This window comes from Mirounga leonina, unplaced genomic scaffold (assembly GCF_011800145.1).
Source record: "Mirounga leonina isolate KUSES-001 unplaced genomic scaffold, KU_Mleo_1.0 Mir_173, whole genome shotgun sequence".
Lineage (NCBI taxonomy): Eukaryota > Metazoa > Chordata > Mammalia > Carnivora > Phocidae > Mirounga > Mirounga leonina.
Window position 1 is genome coordinate 24,153,999 of NW_023270447.1, and position 16,437 is coordinate 24,170,435.

Genomic DNA, 16,437 nt, shown 5'->3' on the forward strand with positions numbered 1-16,437 from the left:
CTCGTCCTCCAGGCCGGCCACGCTCCTGGGGACCAGTCCCCGGCAGGCTAGCATCCGCAGGAGCGCCCCGGCGCCCCGATCCTGTGCCTCGCCGATGGGGGGCGCTCTCCCGTGGGAACGGTCGGACGCCTGGGGCAGGGCGGGGCAGGGCGGGGCAGGGCGGGGACGCGGCCCCTCCGCCCCCTCGGCACCACCCCTCGCTCCGCCAAACTTTCCTGGGGCTCCGGGCGTGTCACAGAGGCCGCTGGAGAGGAGGTGCGCCGCCGCCCGCCCGCCCGCCCGCCCGCCTTGTCCTCCACTGCTCCCTGCGCCCGGCCGGAGCCCGGCCCCCGGTCGCCTCGTCGCGCTCGGCCCCGAGGGCATGCGGCAGCCACAGGGGGCCCCGCTCCCGGGCTCGGCGGCGGGCGAGCGTGAGCGGTGAGTGCAGGCGCCCGGCGCGGGGAGGGTTCCCGGAGGCCGGGCCGGCCGGGGCGCGCTTGGGGGAGGCTGGGGCGCATCTCCGCCGGGCCGGGCCCGCGGCTCTTCTGGGTTGCGTGGCGGCCAGCCGGGCGCCAAACCCACTCGGAGCTCCTGGGACAAGACCGTCTGGGGGGGCGCCTCTTGCCCGCCCCGACTGTTTTTCTCGGAGTGGGAAGCCACCGGGATGCAAAATCGGCGTTGCATGGCGCGTGCTGTGGGCTGGTGGGCCGGGCGCCGGCAGCGCGGCGCAGGCTCCGCTCTGCTTTCGCACAGGTGCTTCTTTTCCAAGTTCGGCCGTACAGCCGTCGACGGTGAACTGAGATTCTCCGGCGGGGCCCAGGGATGTCAGATTTTTCAGCCTCCAGTTACACCCGGTACGATGGTGTGTCAGGGAAAAGCTGGAAGTCTGCAAGGCATAAAGATTCCGGAAATAGTGATTATTAACTAACTGGTGACACTGTGGGGGGTGGTGCTTTGTGAGTAAGCGAAGGTCCCCGCGATCCCCCTCACCAACGGCAGACAAAAATGCTTTGTTCTGTAGCAGTGTTACTTTATTGCTTTCCCGCAGCAAGTTGCGACTACCCAAAATTGCTTAGAAGTTTCTCAACTTGTAATTTGAGTAGTGACGGTGAATATTGGAAACAACTTAGTCTTATTAAGGTAGTCATTAAAACGGCCCTCAAAAGCAATTTTTAACTGAGTAATTTCCACGAAATGTGTCCCGGTAATTTGTTATTGTCCTTGCAACGCATTTCTCCCTCCTCACCCCTTTGCTGTCCAGAGTATTACCTGGTCTTGGAATGTTACTTTAGAAGTTAAGAGCCACTTAGCTTCTCACGGTTCCTACTTGTTTGTTTGTTTGTTTATAAGTCGGAGAGTAAAGTAAATGGCAGTTACAGATGGATGAACCCTTCTTTACCAATAGGTTATCAGTCCCTACACTGCATGACATTTCATTAATGCACGGACTTTCCTGTTGCTAAGCAGAGTTGTCGGATTTTCCAGTGAACTATCAGTCGTTGCTAACCCTGCTTCCCCTGAGACTTTGGATCCAGTTTTGTGTGGTCTGAGTACAGGGAATAGAATTTTCCTTTTTTTCAGCTGGAAGTCATACAGTTAGAAGCACACAGCCTTGGCTCTGTTAACATCATGCTTGTCTAAACAAACTAGACCATTCTAAAAAGAGCAGCAAACAAATCTTGACAGGTTTATGTACTTGAGATAAGCTTCCAGAGTTGTCTCTTGTGTCTTGAGACTGTATGGACCTAGTATCATGTGCTAGGACATGTTAGATCTGGACATTTAACCATCTGGACATAACTGATATTGATCGTCACTGCCATATAACTAGGAAAGTAGATCATTTGGGCACATTTTAAAAATTTTCTTTGTTATCATTAGCATTCCAAACTTCCTAGCTTTGATTTAACTATAAATGACACGTCCTCTCTTCTAAATGTGTAAACCAACTACCAGCCTCTTTATATTAGATCAGATCTATTTTAGGTATCTGGGGGTTGTACAGGATGTTTTATAGAACGGATCTGCCTATGTTTTCTATAAATGAAGACTGAAATGAAAACAGACATGTGATTGTTTTTTTGTGTACGTTCCTCAGAGCCTGTTTGAGAGTCTACATGTTCATGCTTTCCCTCATTTTTCCAAAACACACACACTTAGGGGGACATGTGCACACACAGCATTGTAGCCCAGCAGCAACCAAGGCACACCCTCTCAAAGTCATACATACATACCCAAGGCAGGCTGCTTCTCCCCCAAGTTCTCCATCTTTTTGATGAGGGGCAGGAAGGCACCATAACTTAAGTCCAACCTCTTATTTCTTTGGGCTGGGGCAAGGGGAATCGTTGTAACTCGAATGGGAATTATTATAACTCAAATTACCTATTAGCCATTCTCCTTGGAGGATACATTAGTTCAGAATGCTTTCTGGCCTGTGATTATCCCCAACAGAGTGGTTAAGTCTGATTGCAAGCTTCTAAATGGCAGAGCCTGGGGCCCAAGGCATTATTAATGTGGTGTAAGGAAAAGAGCAGGGCTTTGCAGTCAGGCCAGCCTTTGTGACCTTGGATACTTGTTCACTTCTCTAAGCTGTAACTTCCTTGTCTATAAAAATGAAGATTATATCCACCTCCCAAGATTAGAAGAGAAAGCACTTAGCAGAGTCTCTGATATACAGGAAGTACTCCTTAAATGCTGGTTGCCATCTTTTCCTCCAAGATAAACACTAAAATATTGAAATTTCTGTAAACATGGGTGCAAATGTACGTTGTTCTGGCCAGAGTGCAAATGTAGATCCCCAAGGTGTAGGTGACTTAGAGGTGTTCCCCATACTTTCCTTGCTTGCTCTCCCCGCCCTCCTGGTCCTTTTGCTCTTCCCTCCATCATTCCTCCTACAGGTACTGAGCCTCCTCCCCTTTGGCCTTGCTGGTCCTTTGTTGCTCATCCTGGATTCTGCATGGACATGGAGGTGTCCCCTGGAACTTAGTCCTGCCGGGGATGGGGAAGGTGGAGGTGAGGGGTGTGGCCCTGTCCACAGAAGCCCTGAGATTTTGTGCTTTTACAATGCTGGATTAGAGAGGCAGTTGGAGTACAGGGGTCTGGGTTCTAGTCCCAGCCCCACCTTTGTGAGTTCTTGTGACCTTGAATAAATCGCTTGTTGTCCTTGAATCCATTTCCCCATTCATGTACCAGGGATGATAATTCCTTTTCTACCTACGTGCATGTGTTATTGGGTGCCATGAAGTCGTCTATGTGAAAGAGCTTTGCACCCAGTGAGGACTACATAAACGTTGTGGGACACCCCAGGCAGGCTGCATGGAGGTGGTGGGGTCTCCGTGTAGGTGCTGGGTGTGCTGAGCACACACTGCTTCGGGCCCCCCACACCCTCTCTCCTGCTGGAGGGGACCTCAGGGAGGAGATCCTGCCAAAGGTTGCACAACTGCCGTATGGGGAATACACGAGGAACAGAAGTTTCAGGACTGAGATGACCTAACCCTGTGTGATCGGAGGCACAGGGCAAAGTTCCGAAGAAACTGTAATTCCCTCGTAGAATCACCTGTACTGTCTGCAGTGCTTGGTGGACAAAAACACAGAGCCGGCTAACCAGCCAGTGAGTCAGAAGAGCATTGTCATGCAGCTGCTGGACATTGAATGGGGCTGCCTGATGCCATCCTCACTGACCTGTGCCTTCTTGCTAACTCGGGTCTTTAAGGTTCGCTCTGCGAAGCACGAACCCAACTCAGTGCATTTCCATGCTGCAAATAATTAAGCTAATTATTTAATTGAGTCTGAAAGATGTGTTGCTCTCCACCTGCCCAGCCTGGTGAGCCAGGAGAGGAGTGCCCAGTGCGAGGGAGGTTCTGATTTCCTGGGGTGCACCTACCCCTCTTCGCTCCCCAGGCTGGCGTCCTTCTTATTCCTCTTCCCTCTTTATCTGCTGACCCTGCCTTTGCAGTACCTGACCCCTGTCCTCCCGACCTGTCTGCCTCTTGCCTTGAACTCCTCCCTTGCCTTGACCCCTGACATCACCCAGTTCCCATGGACCTTGCCTCCCCTCCTCAGATGTGAATCATCATCCACCTGAGGCTGGGCCAGACTGGGTGTCACTCTGAAAAACAACCTGCCCCGGACAGCCTGCTCCACCCCTTCCTAAGGATGTTAGTCAGCCCCCCTACTTACTCATCAACTAGTCCTGGGTCTTTGTTGTTCTCTGGGACATTAGGCTGGAGGTGCTGCTAGCCCTGGCCTTTACTTAGCCCCATGCAGATTCTGTGGTATCATCGGGGATGGCTTGGCAGGTGGCAGGGCTGGGTTGGAGGGCACTTTAGCCCCTCCGTAAATGCCACCAGTTGGTCCAAATAAACATGCAGTCTAAACAAAAGCAGTGGGCTTGCTTTGTAAATAAAGCTTTAAGGTTTCCCTGGTCTCCCCTTACAAACAGGCTGCCCCAAAGCCCTTCCTCTACAGAAATTCTGCAGCTGGGGGTGCCTGGGTGGCTCAGTTGGTTAAGTGTCTGCCTTCAGCTCAGGTCATGATCCCAGGGTCCTGGAATCGAATCCCACGTAGGGCTCCCTGCTCAGTGGGGAGTCTGCTTCTCCCTCTCCCTCTGCCCCTCCCCCCTGCTTTCTCTCTCTCTATCTCAAATAAATGAATAAAAATCTTAAAAAAAAATTCTGGAGCTGCCCCCAGATAGACTCAGACCATATAAGTCAAAGGTGGGCAGTAGAGTCAGTCAGAGGCATTCGCCCCCGAGGAGAGCTAAAGAAATCCAAAGTTAAGCTCTTGTGGGTAACTGGTTGTTGAAGACCAGTTACCCAAAGTTCAGATAGAGAACTCACTGACTCATTTGCCTCCTGCCCTGGTTGATTTTTAATAGGTTAGTCCTTTGAATGGGGGCCCTTTCCCTGGACTAAACTGAAAATAAGTATGACCTTTTTCTATATCCGCATGGCATTTGGATTAGTCAGGGTTCTCCAAAGAAACAGAACCAATAGAACATAGATATAGATAGATAGATATAGATATAGATATGTGTGAGGATGCTTATTATAGGAATTGGCTTATAGGGTCATGGAGGCCGGGAAGTCCCATACTGTGCCATCTGTAAGCTGGAGAACCAGGAAAACTGGTCATGTCATTCAGTCTGAGTCTGAAGGCCTGAGAACCAGAAGCACTGATGTCCAAGGACAGCAGAAGATGTATGTCCCAGTTCAGGCAAGAGGGCAAATTCGACCTTCTTCCACTTTTTTTGTTCTATTCAGGCTCTCAGTGGAAGATGACACCCTGTCACATTGGTGAGGGTGATCTTCTTAACTTAGTTTACCAGTTCAAATGCTAATCTCTTCCAGAAGCACCCTCAGGGACACACCCAGAAAATATTTTACCAGCTATTTGTGCATCCCTTAACCCAATTATGTTGACACACAAAATTAATCATTGTACCACCAAATCAGGAAATTGACATTGGTCCAGCTCTCTACGATCCAGTCTACAGAAAGCATTCCGATTTCATCAGTTATCCCCCAGATGTCTCTTTTCTTGCTTTATCTAGGATCCGAGCTACATTTATTTGTCATGTCTCTTCTGGAATAGTTCCTCCGACTTATTCCGTTCCTGAGGTCCTTGCAGGTGTTACAGGTCTGTAGGCGGTCCATCTGGGTCGAGCAGGTGTTTCTTCAGAACCAGACTCAGGTCATGTGTCTTTGGTGGTCCCCTGCTCTTCTCGGCACATCACATTAGAAGGTGCGCCATGTCAGACTGTCCCACCACTGAAATATTGGCCTAGAGAGCCTGGTTATGTTGGTTTCTGCCAGATCCTCTCACATTAAATTCACCATTTTTCCCTTTGAAATCTGTTGGTGTTTGTGGGGAAGTAATCTGAGGTTATGTTAATAGCCTGTTCCTCCTTAAACCTCCACCTACCACCTTTCCCATTCATTGATGACTTCTGCCTGAATCAGCCACCTCTCTGAAGGTTGCCACATGGTGATTCTTTATTTCCATTACTCCTTCTATGTTTACTCATTGGCATTATATTCTAAGGAAGAACTTTCTTTCTCTCTCGTGTATTTATTCATTTCTATTAGCACATATTCATGGATTCCTTTTGTATTCAAAATGTTGAAATATTACTGTTATTATTTATTTTGATGCTCAACTTGTCCTCATTTGGCCAGTGGAAGTCCCTCTAAGCTGGCTCCTGTGTCCTTTTGATATCCCCATTATTCATTGAGCATTTAAAATGTTTTTTAAATTTTGTATACTTAGAGAGAGAGAGCACAAGCATGGGGGATGGCAGAGGGAGAGGGAGAAGCAGACTCCCCATTGAGCAGGGAGCCCAATGCGGGGCTCGATCCCAGGACCCAGGAGCATGACCTGAGCCGAAGGCAGATGCTTAACTGATTGAGCCACCCAGGCACCCCTCATTGAGCATTTAAAAATTTTCTGGCACCATAAGATATTCCAGGCTTACGTTGTACTTTCCCTGACCTAGTCATTCTCCCTTTCGGTGAAGAATGATATAAAGATACGGAAGGTTGATATGCCCATTGTTTCTGGGGTGTCATTGCTTTAGACCTCTCAGGGGACAGAGGTAGGAAATAGACATATATATGTATACACACGTATATGTCCATAAATTTTTCTACATTAGGTCATGTGTTATAAAATCATGAATTCATAACAAATATCTCCACTCCAACCCAACCCTCAGGGATCTTTCTATTCTCACCCCTTTATATCTTTGTCCATATCTTCTCTGGCAGGAGGAAGCTTGTAGCCCATTATCTTCAATATTTTTACTAATATTTTACTTATTTTTACCCCGTGTCAGTCTTGCTAGCCTGTCTCCCAACCACAAAGGCCATCCTGCCTCCTCTGGGCCTGACTCTGTCGCACTGCCCCTTGTCCTCAGCTGCCAGGCCTGCTCCCCCAGGCCTCTCTGCAGCTTCCTTAGCAGCCTCCGGTCTCTGTGGCTCCCCGGCCACAGCCCAGGCCTCGGTGGTGCCTCTCCCCGCACTGCCTTCTCACTCATGGGCTGACCCCTCAGTCCTGGGGAGGGCAGGAACGAGAAGGCAAAGGAAGAGAGAGAAAGATGGGAATGGAAAGAAAGCAAAGATAGAAATAGTTTACAAACGTTTTTAAAGCCTTTGGTGCATGCTGCCCCATGGCACTCCCCACAAGCTGTGTCACTTTCCATTCTCACCCATGTGGTCTGCAGATGCCATTTTCCCTAGACTCTTACCAACAGAGTTTCAGTCACCATCTGATGTCTCTCTGATAGCTCACACCATATTCACCTCACAGCAGTGTGACATTCCGAGTTGTCATCTGACCCGTTAGACCAGGCTTTCTCAAGCTTGGCACCGCCGACGTTTCGGGCTGTGTCATTCTCGGCAGCGGGGGCTGTCCTGTGCCTGGTAGCTCGTGTGGCAGCACCCCTGGCCTCCATCCCCCGGATGCCAATAGCACCCCCGGCCGTGTCTGCCACATGTGTCTCCGGATATCGTGAGATGTCCTGGGGCAGGGATGTATGGAGGATTGGTTTGAGCACCCACTGCTCTAGATTATGAGCTTCCTGGGGGATTTCACATCTTTAAAATGTTTGCACATCTCTGTCTCTCTCCTGCATAGAATGAACACTGAGGAAATGTTAACTGGACAAGGATGAGAGGAATCCATGGTGGGGTAGCATTCACCAGGACAGGACCAGTGGAACTCACCCATTACATACTTGGAACTCATCACGTATGCAAACTCCGTGAATATCCAACAGCGGGAAAAGAAAAGGGATGTCAGCACAGCTAAGTCATTACTAGTCTTTCTTAGTTAATTTCCAGTCTAATTTCTTATAAGTCAGGTAATTGAATTCTGTGGTCTAGTTCAGCTGGTAGACTATTGTGTTGATGTGGAAAGCAAAATGCTTTAGGAGAAGGCCTTTCTTCAGTTAGATTGTTCAGTGCGTTAGAGGTAAAGCTGGTTGCTTGTTCTTCCGAATTTTCTCTGAAGCAGGCAAACTGAGTCATCATTGCTATTTTCTGTTACGGATTTAGAGTTTTATTCTGTTGTTTTCATTGGATTATATGGACTCTTTCCCATAAACTTTTGTCAAAACTTCTAAGTAGAGATACACTTACAAATTTTATTGACACTTGCCGTAATCATATTTCTTCTGGAATCAGTAAATGCTTGCAAAAGGCATTAATGTCATTATGGAGAACAAATATGTGTATTTCATTTCTCATGAGGGCATAGAATTAAGCACCGAAAAAAGGTTCCAGTGGTCAGTGTGGCCCAAGAGTCCGGGGCCAGAAGGATGCGTGCTGGTGAGAGTGAATCAGGCTGTCCCAGTTGTAGTTTTCTTCTCTGTAGTGTGGAGAATGCTACACTGCTCATCTCACTGTGGGATCAAACGGGAAAAGAGATGGGAATTCACTTTGACCACTGCTCAGTGGTATGTCAATGAATGTGTTTTGATGGATTATTCTAAGATCCAGACAGAGTGGCCCAGAACAAGCATGGTTGCATAATTAGAGTGTTTCAACCCAGCTGGCTAAACTCCTCTTACAACATATTCATCTAAATGTTTTCAGTGGTAGTGAAAAACACCAGTTCATGACTCTGGACAGGGTGGTAGAGGAGAGCAAGCCTTGGCTTTGGGGTCATTATACTGGTAACCCACCCATTCTGAGGGAGGGGTTCCCTCTTCTGGCCTCCCCTTCCCAGAAATCTCTGTTGAGACCCCCCACTTCTCGACCTGTTGGAAACAGACTTTCCTTGAAGTTTACTGGGCTCTTCTGACTCCTCTGGACTTGGAAGTGGGCTGAGTTCTTTACATTGGCTACTTCATTTTGTCCTCCTTACCCAGTAACCCAACAAGTTAGAGTTTGTCTCCCTTTTACCACAGAGGAAATTGAAACTCAAAGAGGGTAAGTAACTTTCCCAAGACCCTATCGACAATAACTTTAAAGGAATGTCAGATTTAACTCTGTTGACTGTCTTAGGAAGAAGATACTGTTATTATCCCTGTTTTATAGATGAGGAAATTAAGGCATAGAGAGGTTAACTAACTTGTCGGTAAGCAAGGCTTCAGACTCAGGCCGTGTAGCTCTAGAGGCCATGCTCCTTTGCATGTGGATGCCCAGTTTCTCCAAGACCATTTGTGGAAGAGACTGTCTTTTCCCCACTGTGTATTCTTGGCACCCTTGTTGAAGATCCCTTGACCATATACGCATGGATTTGTTTCTGGGCTCTCTATTCTGTTCTGTTGGTCTCAAAGTATGTCTTTTTGCCAGTACCATACTGTTTTAATTACTGTAGCTTTGTAATATGTTTTGAAATCAGGAAATACGTAGCCTCCAAATTTGTTCTTCTTTCTCAAGATTGTTTTGGCTGTTTGGAATCCTTTGTGTTCTATATGCATTTTAGGATTTTTTTAAAAAGTGCCATTGAGATTTTGATAGGGCTGGTTCTGAATCTTTAAATCACAGACTAGGATGGACACTTTGACAGAATTGAGTCTTCCTACCCACTAACGTAGCATGTCTTTCTATTTATTCGTGTCTCCTTTAATTTCTTTCATTGATGTCTTATAGTTTTCAGTGTGTAAGTCTTTGCCTCTTTCGTTAAGTTTATTTCTCAGTGTTTTACTCTTTTTGATGCTATTATAAATAGGATTGTTTTCTTAACTTCCTTTTCCATTGTTAGTGTATAGAAATGCAACTGGTTTTTGTATGTTTATTTTGTATCCTGCAACTTTACTGAATTCATTTATTAGTTTTTTGTGCAGCCTTTAGGGTTTTCTCTATATAAGATCATGTCATCTGTGAACAGACACAATTTTACTCCTCCTTTTTCCACGTGGATACCTTTTCTATCTTTGTCTTGCTCAGTTACCCTGGCTGGGACTTGCAGTCCTGTGATGAATAGAAGTGGCCACAGTGGGCATCCTTGCCTTGTTCCTGATCCTGGAGGAGAAACTCTTAGTTTCTGACTGCTGAGTCTGGTGTTTGCTGTGGGAGCCATGCTCTCTAATCACTCTTCTCACCTGCTTATCTGCTAGTGTTTGAACCCAGACCTGAGGTCTGTGTTCTTCTACCACAACACATTGTCTCTGCTCTCCCTCCTCCACCCCCTTCTCCATTCCTGCCTCCCTGCTTTGTTTCAAGCCGCAGCAGAAGGAAGTGCCTGTGCCTTCAGCTTAGTCACTGTGGCCCTGGGCCCCTTCTCAGGCAGGGAGAAATTCGTTCCTGGACTGTAGGTATTTTAGGGTAGATATGGGATGATTTTGTCATCACTCCTTGTTAAATGAAGGTGTCAGAGCATGAACAATTAAACTTCCAGAATGCCAGTTGTATATTCCATGAACTTTTTAAAAGAAATTGAGAGTTACCTACTTTCTTGGGAAGTACTGTCTGCCATTTATTACCTCCTATGTGCTAAGTGTCTTGCTAATCCCTTTGTAAACATTGCTTTAATCCTTCAACAGTCCCATATAGTCGTTGCAGTTATGGTGTCATTTTTATAGAGAAAGGGAAAGGCTCTGGCTGGATCAGCAGTGTGCCAGGTCAGAGCCACTGCTGAGTGTGACGAGCCTCCATCTGCCTCAGGTCCCGCTGATGCCCAAGCTTCTGCTCCTTGCCCCTGATTACCCTGCCCCACCTGTGTCATGGCCTGCTGTGCTTGCCTTGAGAGGGTTTAGTTTACCAGACTCCACGGGTGTAGCCTTTTCCTCTCTAACCTCTGTTTTGTATGCCAGGCTGAAGTGTTCCTTTCTCTCTTAATTCTGACCGGCCAACATCCACTTATGATGGAGGAGGAGAAATGAGAAAACCGCATAAATAAATAAAACAAATAAAACAAACTCGCATTCAGAAGAAGAGGACACCTGCAGCAGTCACAGGCGCCTAGAAATAATGAAGCCTGCTGGGCAGGAATTACAACCTCCCTGCCCCGGCGGTGGAATCATCCTGTGGCTGGCCCCTGCTTCTGCTCTGCAGGAGAGGCCTCACGAGGGCTCTGACCTTGACCTTGTTTCCTGTGAAGTTCATCCTGTCCATCCCCCTCTATGGCCATATCTGATATGTGGGGGAGGGTGTGCTCCTTGCGGGGAGAGTGAACAGGGGCCTTTTCAGGCCCAGATGTGGCTTCTGTGGCAACATAATAACCTTAAGAAGTTCTAGTCTTTCCGGTCTGTTTGCTTCTAGTCACCCCCACTCATCAGTCACCACATTCACATTGCTTTCTGGACCAAGTTCTTAAGCTTGTTTGACTTCCCAGCTTCTGTGGTTGGCCCACCTCTGTCTTCCATCTTCATCAATCTCTACCTTGAGGGCCTCCAAAACATGGACTTGAGCAGGAAGGCACACCTTCACTCTGCTCTTTACTATAGGCCTGTCTTCCTTTGCTTCTGTGCAACATCTGCTTGAGAGGCCTTCGAGAAAGGCTGTGAGTGGTGATGCTATCTTCTGCTCTTCCCGGTCCCAGGGCAGTTAATGTCTCTCATCTCCCAGTCTCCAGATGCTGTGTGTTCTTTTACACCGTTGCTCACAAACTTACCAACAATTCTTGCCTGAGCTTATCTCTTTCTTGTAATGCTTTGCTAAGAGCTGCAGGGAAGGAACAGCCAATGCATGTTCCCATTCTGTTTCCTTCCAGCACCTTCACCTACAGCTGCAGGCTTCTTGGGCAGAGTTCCCAAAGCACAGTGGCTTGAAAAAGACAGAAGCTTATTTCTCTCTCTTGCTCGCAGTCCCAAGGTGAGTGGTTCGGGTTTGAAGGGTCCCTTCCATCTTGTTTTTCCACCATGTGCTAGGGCAGTGCTTCTTAAACTCGCTTTGTTTAGAGACTGGTTTTCTTTATCTTCAGTACAGCAAAGAGCAATAGCTGTGGTTTATACTCCACTGATCATGCACTTTGTCTTTCACAGTAATGTCAAAGTGCCGTAAACATTTCTAGGTGTTTATTTGCAATTTTGGTACTTATTTCCTCATTGATAGAAACTTGTCTGTGAACTATGTGGAATCAAGCTCCTCCTCAAGCTTCGCCCTGGTCTGAATGCTGAATGCAGAATCACAGGCCCATCTGTACTACAATTTGCAGGAAGAGCATGGAGGGGCACACACGGTGTGTTTTAGGGCTAACCTAGAAGTGGCGAACTTCATTTATGTTCACATTCCATTCCAGAAACTTAGTTCTGTGGCCAACCTAGCTGTAGGGAGGCTGGGGAATGGAGTTCGTTACAACTGGAAAACAATTTGGCAGTCTGTGCCATAGAACATAAAGCTAAATCTAGATACAAAAAAAATAATCATGAGAGGAATGGCAGGGGAGTATACAATTATGAGCAAATGAGTTAGCAGGATGAGTTCGGTGTCCTACCAGGCAGAACAGGACTTCTGAGAAATGGAGTCAAAGGTCCTGCTAGTCCTTTGCAGCCTGAGGGTCAGAGGCCTGCTGCGTGGTAAGGTCAACAAGGGGGAGTTCACTTGAGAAGAGGCTGAGAACCATTCTCGGGGGGAAGCCCAGCAAGGATATACTCAGGTTTGGAGCTGAGTTAGAATCCCCAATATCCAGAGGGCGGGAGCAAGAGCAGATTGAGAGCCCAGAACATTATAGTAGTGAGGACCCAGTGGGGCATCAGGGAAAGGGGTTCTACTAGTCTACCCTGAGCTTAAGCCAAACACCCAAGGTCCTGGCCAGTATGAGTGGGACAAACCCTGTCCCATTCCAAACCTCTCTGCCAACTTCTGAATGCTGTACTACAAACAAGGAGAGAGGCCTGAGACCACCATCATTCTAGCTCCCTACATTAAAAACTGGTGTTTAAACCTGCAACTTTATTTTTTTTAAAGATTTTATTTATTTATTTATTTGACAGAGAGAGAGAGAGCACAAGCAGGGAGAATGGCAGGCAGAGAGAGAAGCAGGCTCCCCGCAGAGCAGGGGGCCTGATGCGGGACCTGATCCCAGGACCCTGGGATCATGACCTGAGCCGAAGGCAGCCGCTTAACCAACTGAGCCACCCAAGTGTCCTGAAACCTGCAACTTTATTTTTTATTGTGGTCTCATTATCTCCAAGAGCTGAAATGAGGGAAGTTGAGAGTTCCAACCTACATATATACTATCTTTAGGGTGACTTTCTTCTTGTTTATCTTGAAGGCAGTCTGGGAGCTTAGCATGAGAGGGGGAGCGTGAGAGGTGTCAGGGCTTGAGATGGTTATTCAGGAGTCACCCATATAGAGAAAATAATTTAAGCAATAGTAGGGTGGAAGGAAGCTTAAAGAGAAGAGAAGAGGAGGCCGAGAACAAGTCTAGGAGTGTATACATTGTGGGGCTGCTGGGAGAACAGGGGACAGAGGTATTGAGGACAATGGGAAAACACCAGGAAAAGATAGAGCCCCAGAGGCTCAGGTGGGGAGTTTCAAGGAGGGAAGAACTATTTGTCAACCTCCACAGTGAACCAAAGGAAAAGAGGGCTGGAAACCGAGGATTTGAGAATTATTCAATGAAATGGAACACATTTTTATTTTGTGCTGATTACAACCAAGTACTTGTTTGTGCTTCAAAGAACAGGGCGAGAGGATGCCAGCTGTGCTTCCAGCAGGTTTGGAAGTGATGTCAGGACAAAACAAATATGCAGGAAAGCATGTGCAATGCCATAGAAGAGGTATCTAATATTTCTCCGCCAAATTTCTTGAGAGGATAGCCTACGCTTTCTTCTCACTCCTGGTTATTCAACATAATGTGATCAAGTTTCCAACTCCTCGACTCCCTACCAGCTAACTGAAACTAACCAGCACATGAACCAAACATTTATTGTGCATCTACTCCATGCCCCTCTGTCGGGCATCAAATGCACAAGCGTAAGTAAAGAAACCGTTCTAGCCCTTGAGAAGCTCACAGTCTGGTGGGAAAGGCTGACTCTGGGGTAGAGGATGCTCCTCCCGTGCTCCTCCCTGGAGTTCTCCCCAACAGTGCCTAAAACAGTGTTTGAATCTAGTGCATAAAAAGTCAGTTCAGGAAAATCAGGTTGTACATGTAGGAAAGTTCCAGTTGTATAGATTTGTCTAGGTTCCAGAGTCAGGGATGGCCTTGGACCTCCCCCAAGCATGTCTGTATTCGTACTGGAGGGGCTGGTGGAGGAGCAGAGGTGAAGAATGCTAGGGTACGAGGAAGCTATTATTGGGATAGGGATGGGTTTATTCCTGAGAAACCCCGCCCCCCCGCATGCTTTGAGCCTCACAGCTTCTTGGCCTATTCAGGGACTCTCAGGCTCATGTCCCCAGAGTCTCAAGACTGTCTGCCATGTAGCCTGGTCAGCAAGGCGGCGGGCTCCGGCTCTTCTGAGAGGGCAGCACTGATGCAGGACTGCTCCCAGCTGGCCCTGCCACCGGCCCTGCCACGGATGATGGCTCGGCCGTGCCCTCCAACACGTAGCCCTTGCGGCATGTCTGCATTGGTTTTGCCTCGCATAAGGCTACAGTTGTCTCTACCCCCCCCGCCCCGCCCCAGGCATTATAAAGGAAAGACTACTGATTCCTTTGCCATACCATCGGGTTTCAAACCTGGCTAATCCTTAAGCCCAACCTAACACTTAAATCCGTGGCATCTAAGACCAGCAACACGGTTGGAGTTGGGACCGATCCTGGATGACACGGAAGGACATCAGTGACGTAGACTCCAGTGTGCAGGGATCTGGTGGAATCCAGTGCCGTCACCTGTATTTTATAAAACCCCTATCAATGGGTAAATCACCCATTGATTAAGTCACCTACCATGTGTAGAGAAATTTAGTAGGGTTCTGGTCCAGGTAAAGGGGCACTGAAGGCATCAAGAGAATTGTGATACTGGTCCGTGCCCTCAGGAATATGATTTATTCCTCTTTCCTTCTCTGGGAGTTGTTATATTCACAACCAAGAAATGTTAAAGTGTACTAAATATTACTAAAAGATTTAAGAAAATCCATAACATATTAAAACTTTAAAACAACACTTTTTGTTGTATTACAGTGTACTGGAAAGGGCGTCTGTATTCTCAGTGTTCCACAAGAAACACATGATACAGTCAAACTGGTAGCTGGAGCAGGGGGACGGTAACTTGGTAACTGGGGGAGGGCAGAGTTTACGGAAGCCAACGAGAGATGGCGCAGTATCATCCAAGAGCTGGAAACAGCAAAGAGCAGTTAGCACCCCTCAACCTGAAAGCCAAGGGGAGGGAGGAGGGGAGGGGACAAGGAAAATCAGTCTCCCAGCCTCGGCCTCCTGCCTCCTCCAGATCTCTTGCTGTCCCCCTTGTCCACAGGAGCTGGAGGGCAAGGCTTGCTGATGCAAGCAGTCTGGTGGGAAAGGCTGCACAAGGAGCACAAGGAGAAGGGTGTGGGGGGGGTGGGTCGGAGGGGCCAATGTATGAGGTCAGGCGCAGCACTCAGATGTCTTTTATATACATTTCCACGACCTGGCCACCTTGACACAGGCACGCTCTTTTACCACGAGGCAGGCACAGGGTGGGAGAGGGGGGCAGGCTGGGGAGGGCTGTGAGCCGCCCACTTTCGTGATGAATGCTGCTTCCTGACCAAGGCTTAGAACTCCTGCCCGAGACCCTGTGACTTGTTCGTTTAGCCATAGCAATGCTCTCCTGTAGAACCTCGGAAGCTTTGATTACAGCAACTGCTTCCTATTAGAGCCACGTGTTTTGAAAATGTGATTTCCCTTTCCCTACAGAGTTTTAGGATTTAGTCAGGCTCTAACCTGGGCTGGTGTGGTCTCTAGAAGCACGGAGGGGGTCACTGCAGATCATAATACTGACCGATAGCTGGTAACAGCGGTGGGGGGATTATTGGGAACAAGCAGCAAGAGGCTCTTGAATATCCTTTTTAGGACTGGAGGCAGGGGACAGGGTCATGAAATGGAACGAGCAAGGGAATGCAGTACTATGGTTAGGTTAGGACAAATGGTTTGGACCAAGATTTTGTCTATTGTGGATTTTACATCTAAAGATACCTAATTTTCTTCTCGTGGGAAGTCTTTGCTGTAAGCAGGAACTTCGAAGTTTCTCAAAATGTATTTTCACAGTGACCAAGTTCTTCGTACAAGAAGAATATCTTTTTCAGCTATAAATATCCACTCTTTAAATTTTGGCACTTTCCTCCTTCAAAGAGTAAAGCATGTGATTGCATAATGATCTAAAGCTTATTTCCTATACAACAGAACATACGTAGTTATATTCTTTGTAAATATTAATTCTAAGTATTGTGATTAGCATCTTTACTTTTGAGAGGGGCAAAGGACAAAGTGTATCTGTTATCTTTCTAATCTCATGAGGTAGATGGGATTAAAATTGTATAATACATTAAGCAAACACAATTAAATATTTACGTTATATTCTGATAAGTCAGGAATCTGCTGATCATATAAAACCTGTGTCTCCTTTGGTTTAGCTCTGTATGTTTTCCGGTTTGCT

General features: G+C 47.5%; 1 protein-coding gene across 1 annotated transcript in view; it reads left to right on the forward strand.

The window, feature by feature from the left end:
* Positions 1–378: 378 nt before the first annotated feature.
* The window catches only part of LPAR3 (lysophosphatidic acid receptor 3), a 74,027-nt gene continuing 57,968 nt past the window's right edge, over positions 379–16,437 (forward strand). Inside the window, exons 1-2 of the mRNA XM_035018148.1 lie at positions 379–417; positions 7,612–7,725. Of these exons, the coding sequence (XP_034874039.1) occupies positions 7,645–7,725 (81 nt within the window). The 5' untranslated portion in view covers positions 379–417; positions 7,612–7,644. The remainder of the gene's footprint in view (positions 418–7,611; positions 7,726–16,437) is intronic.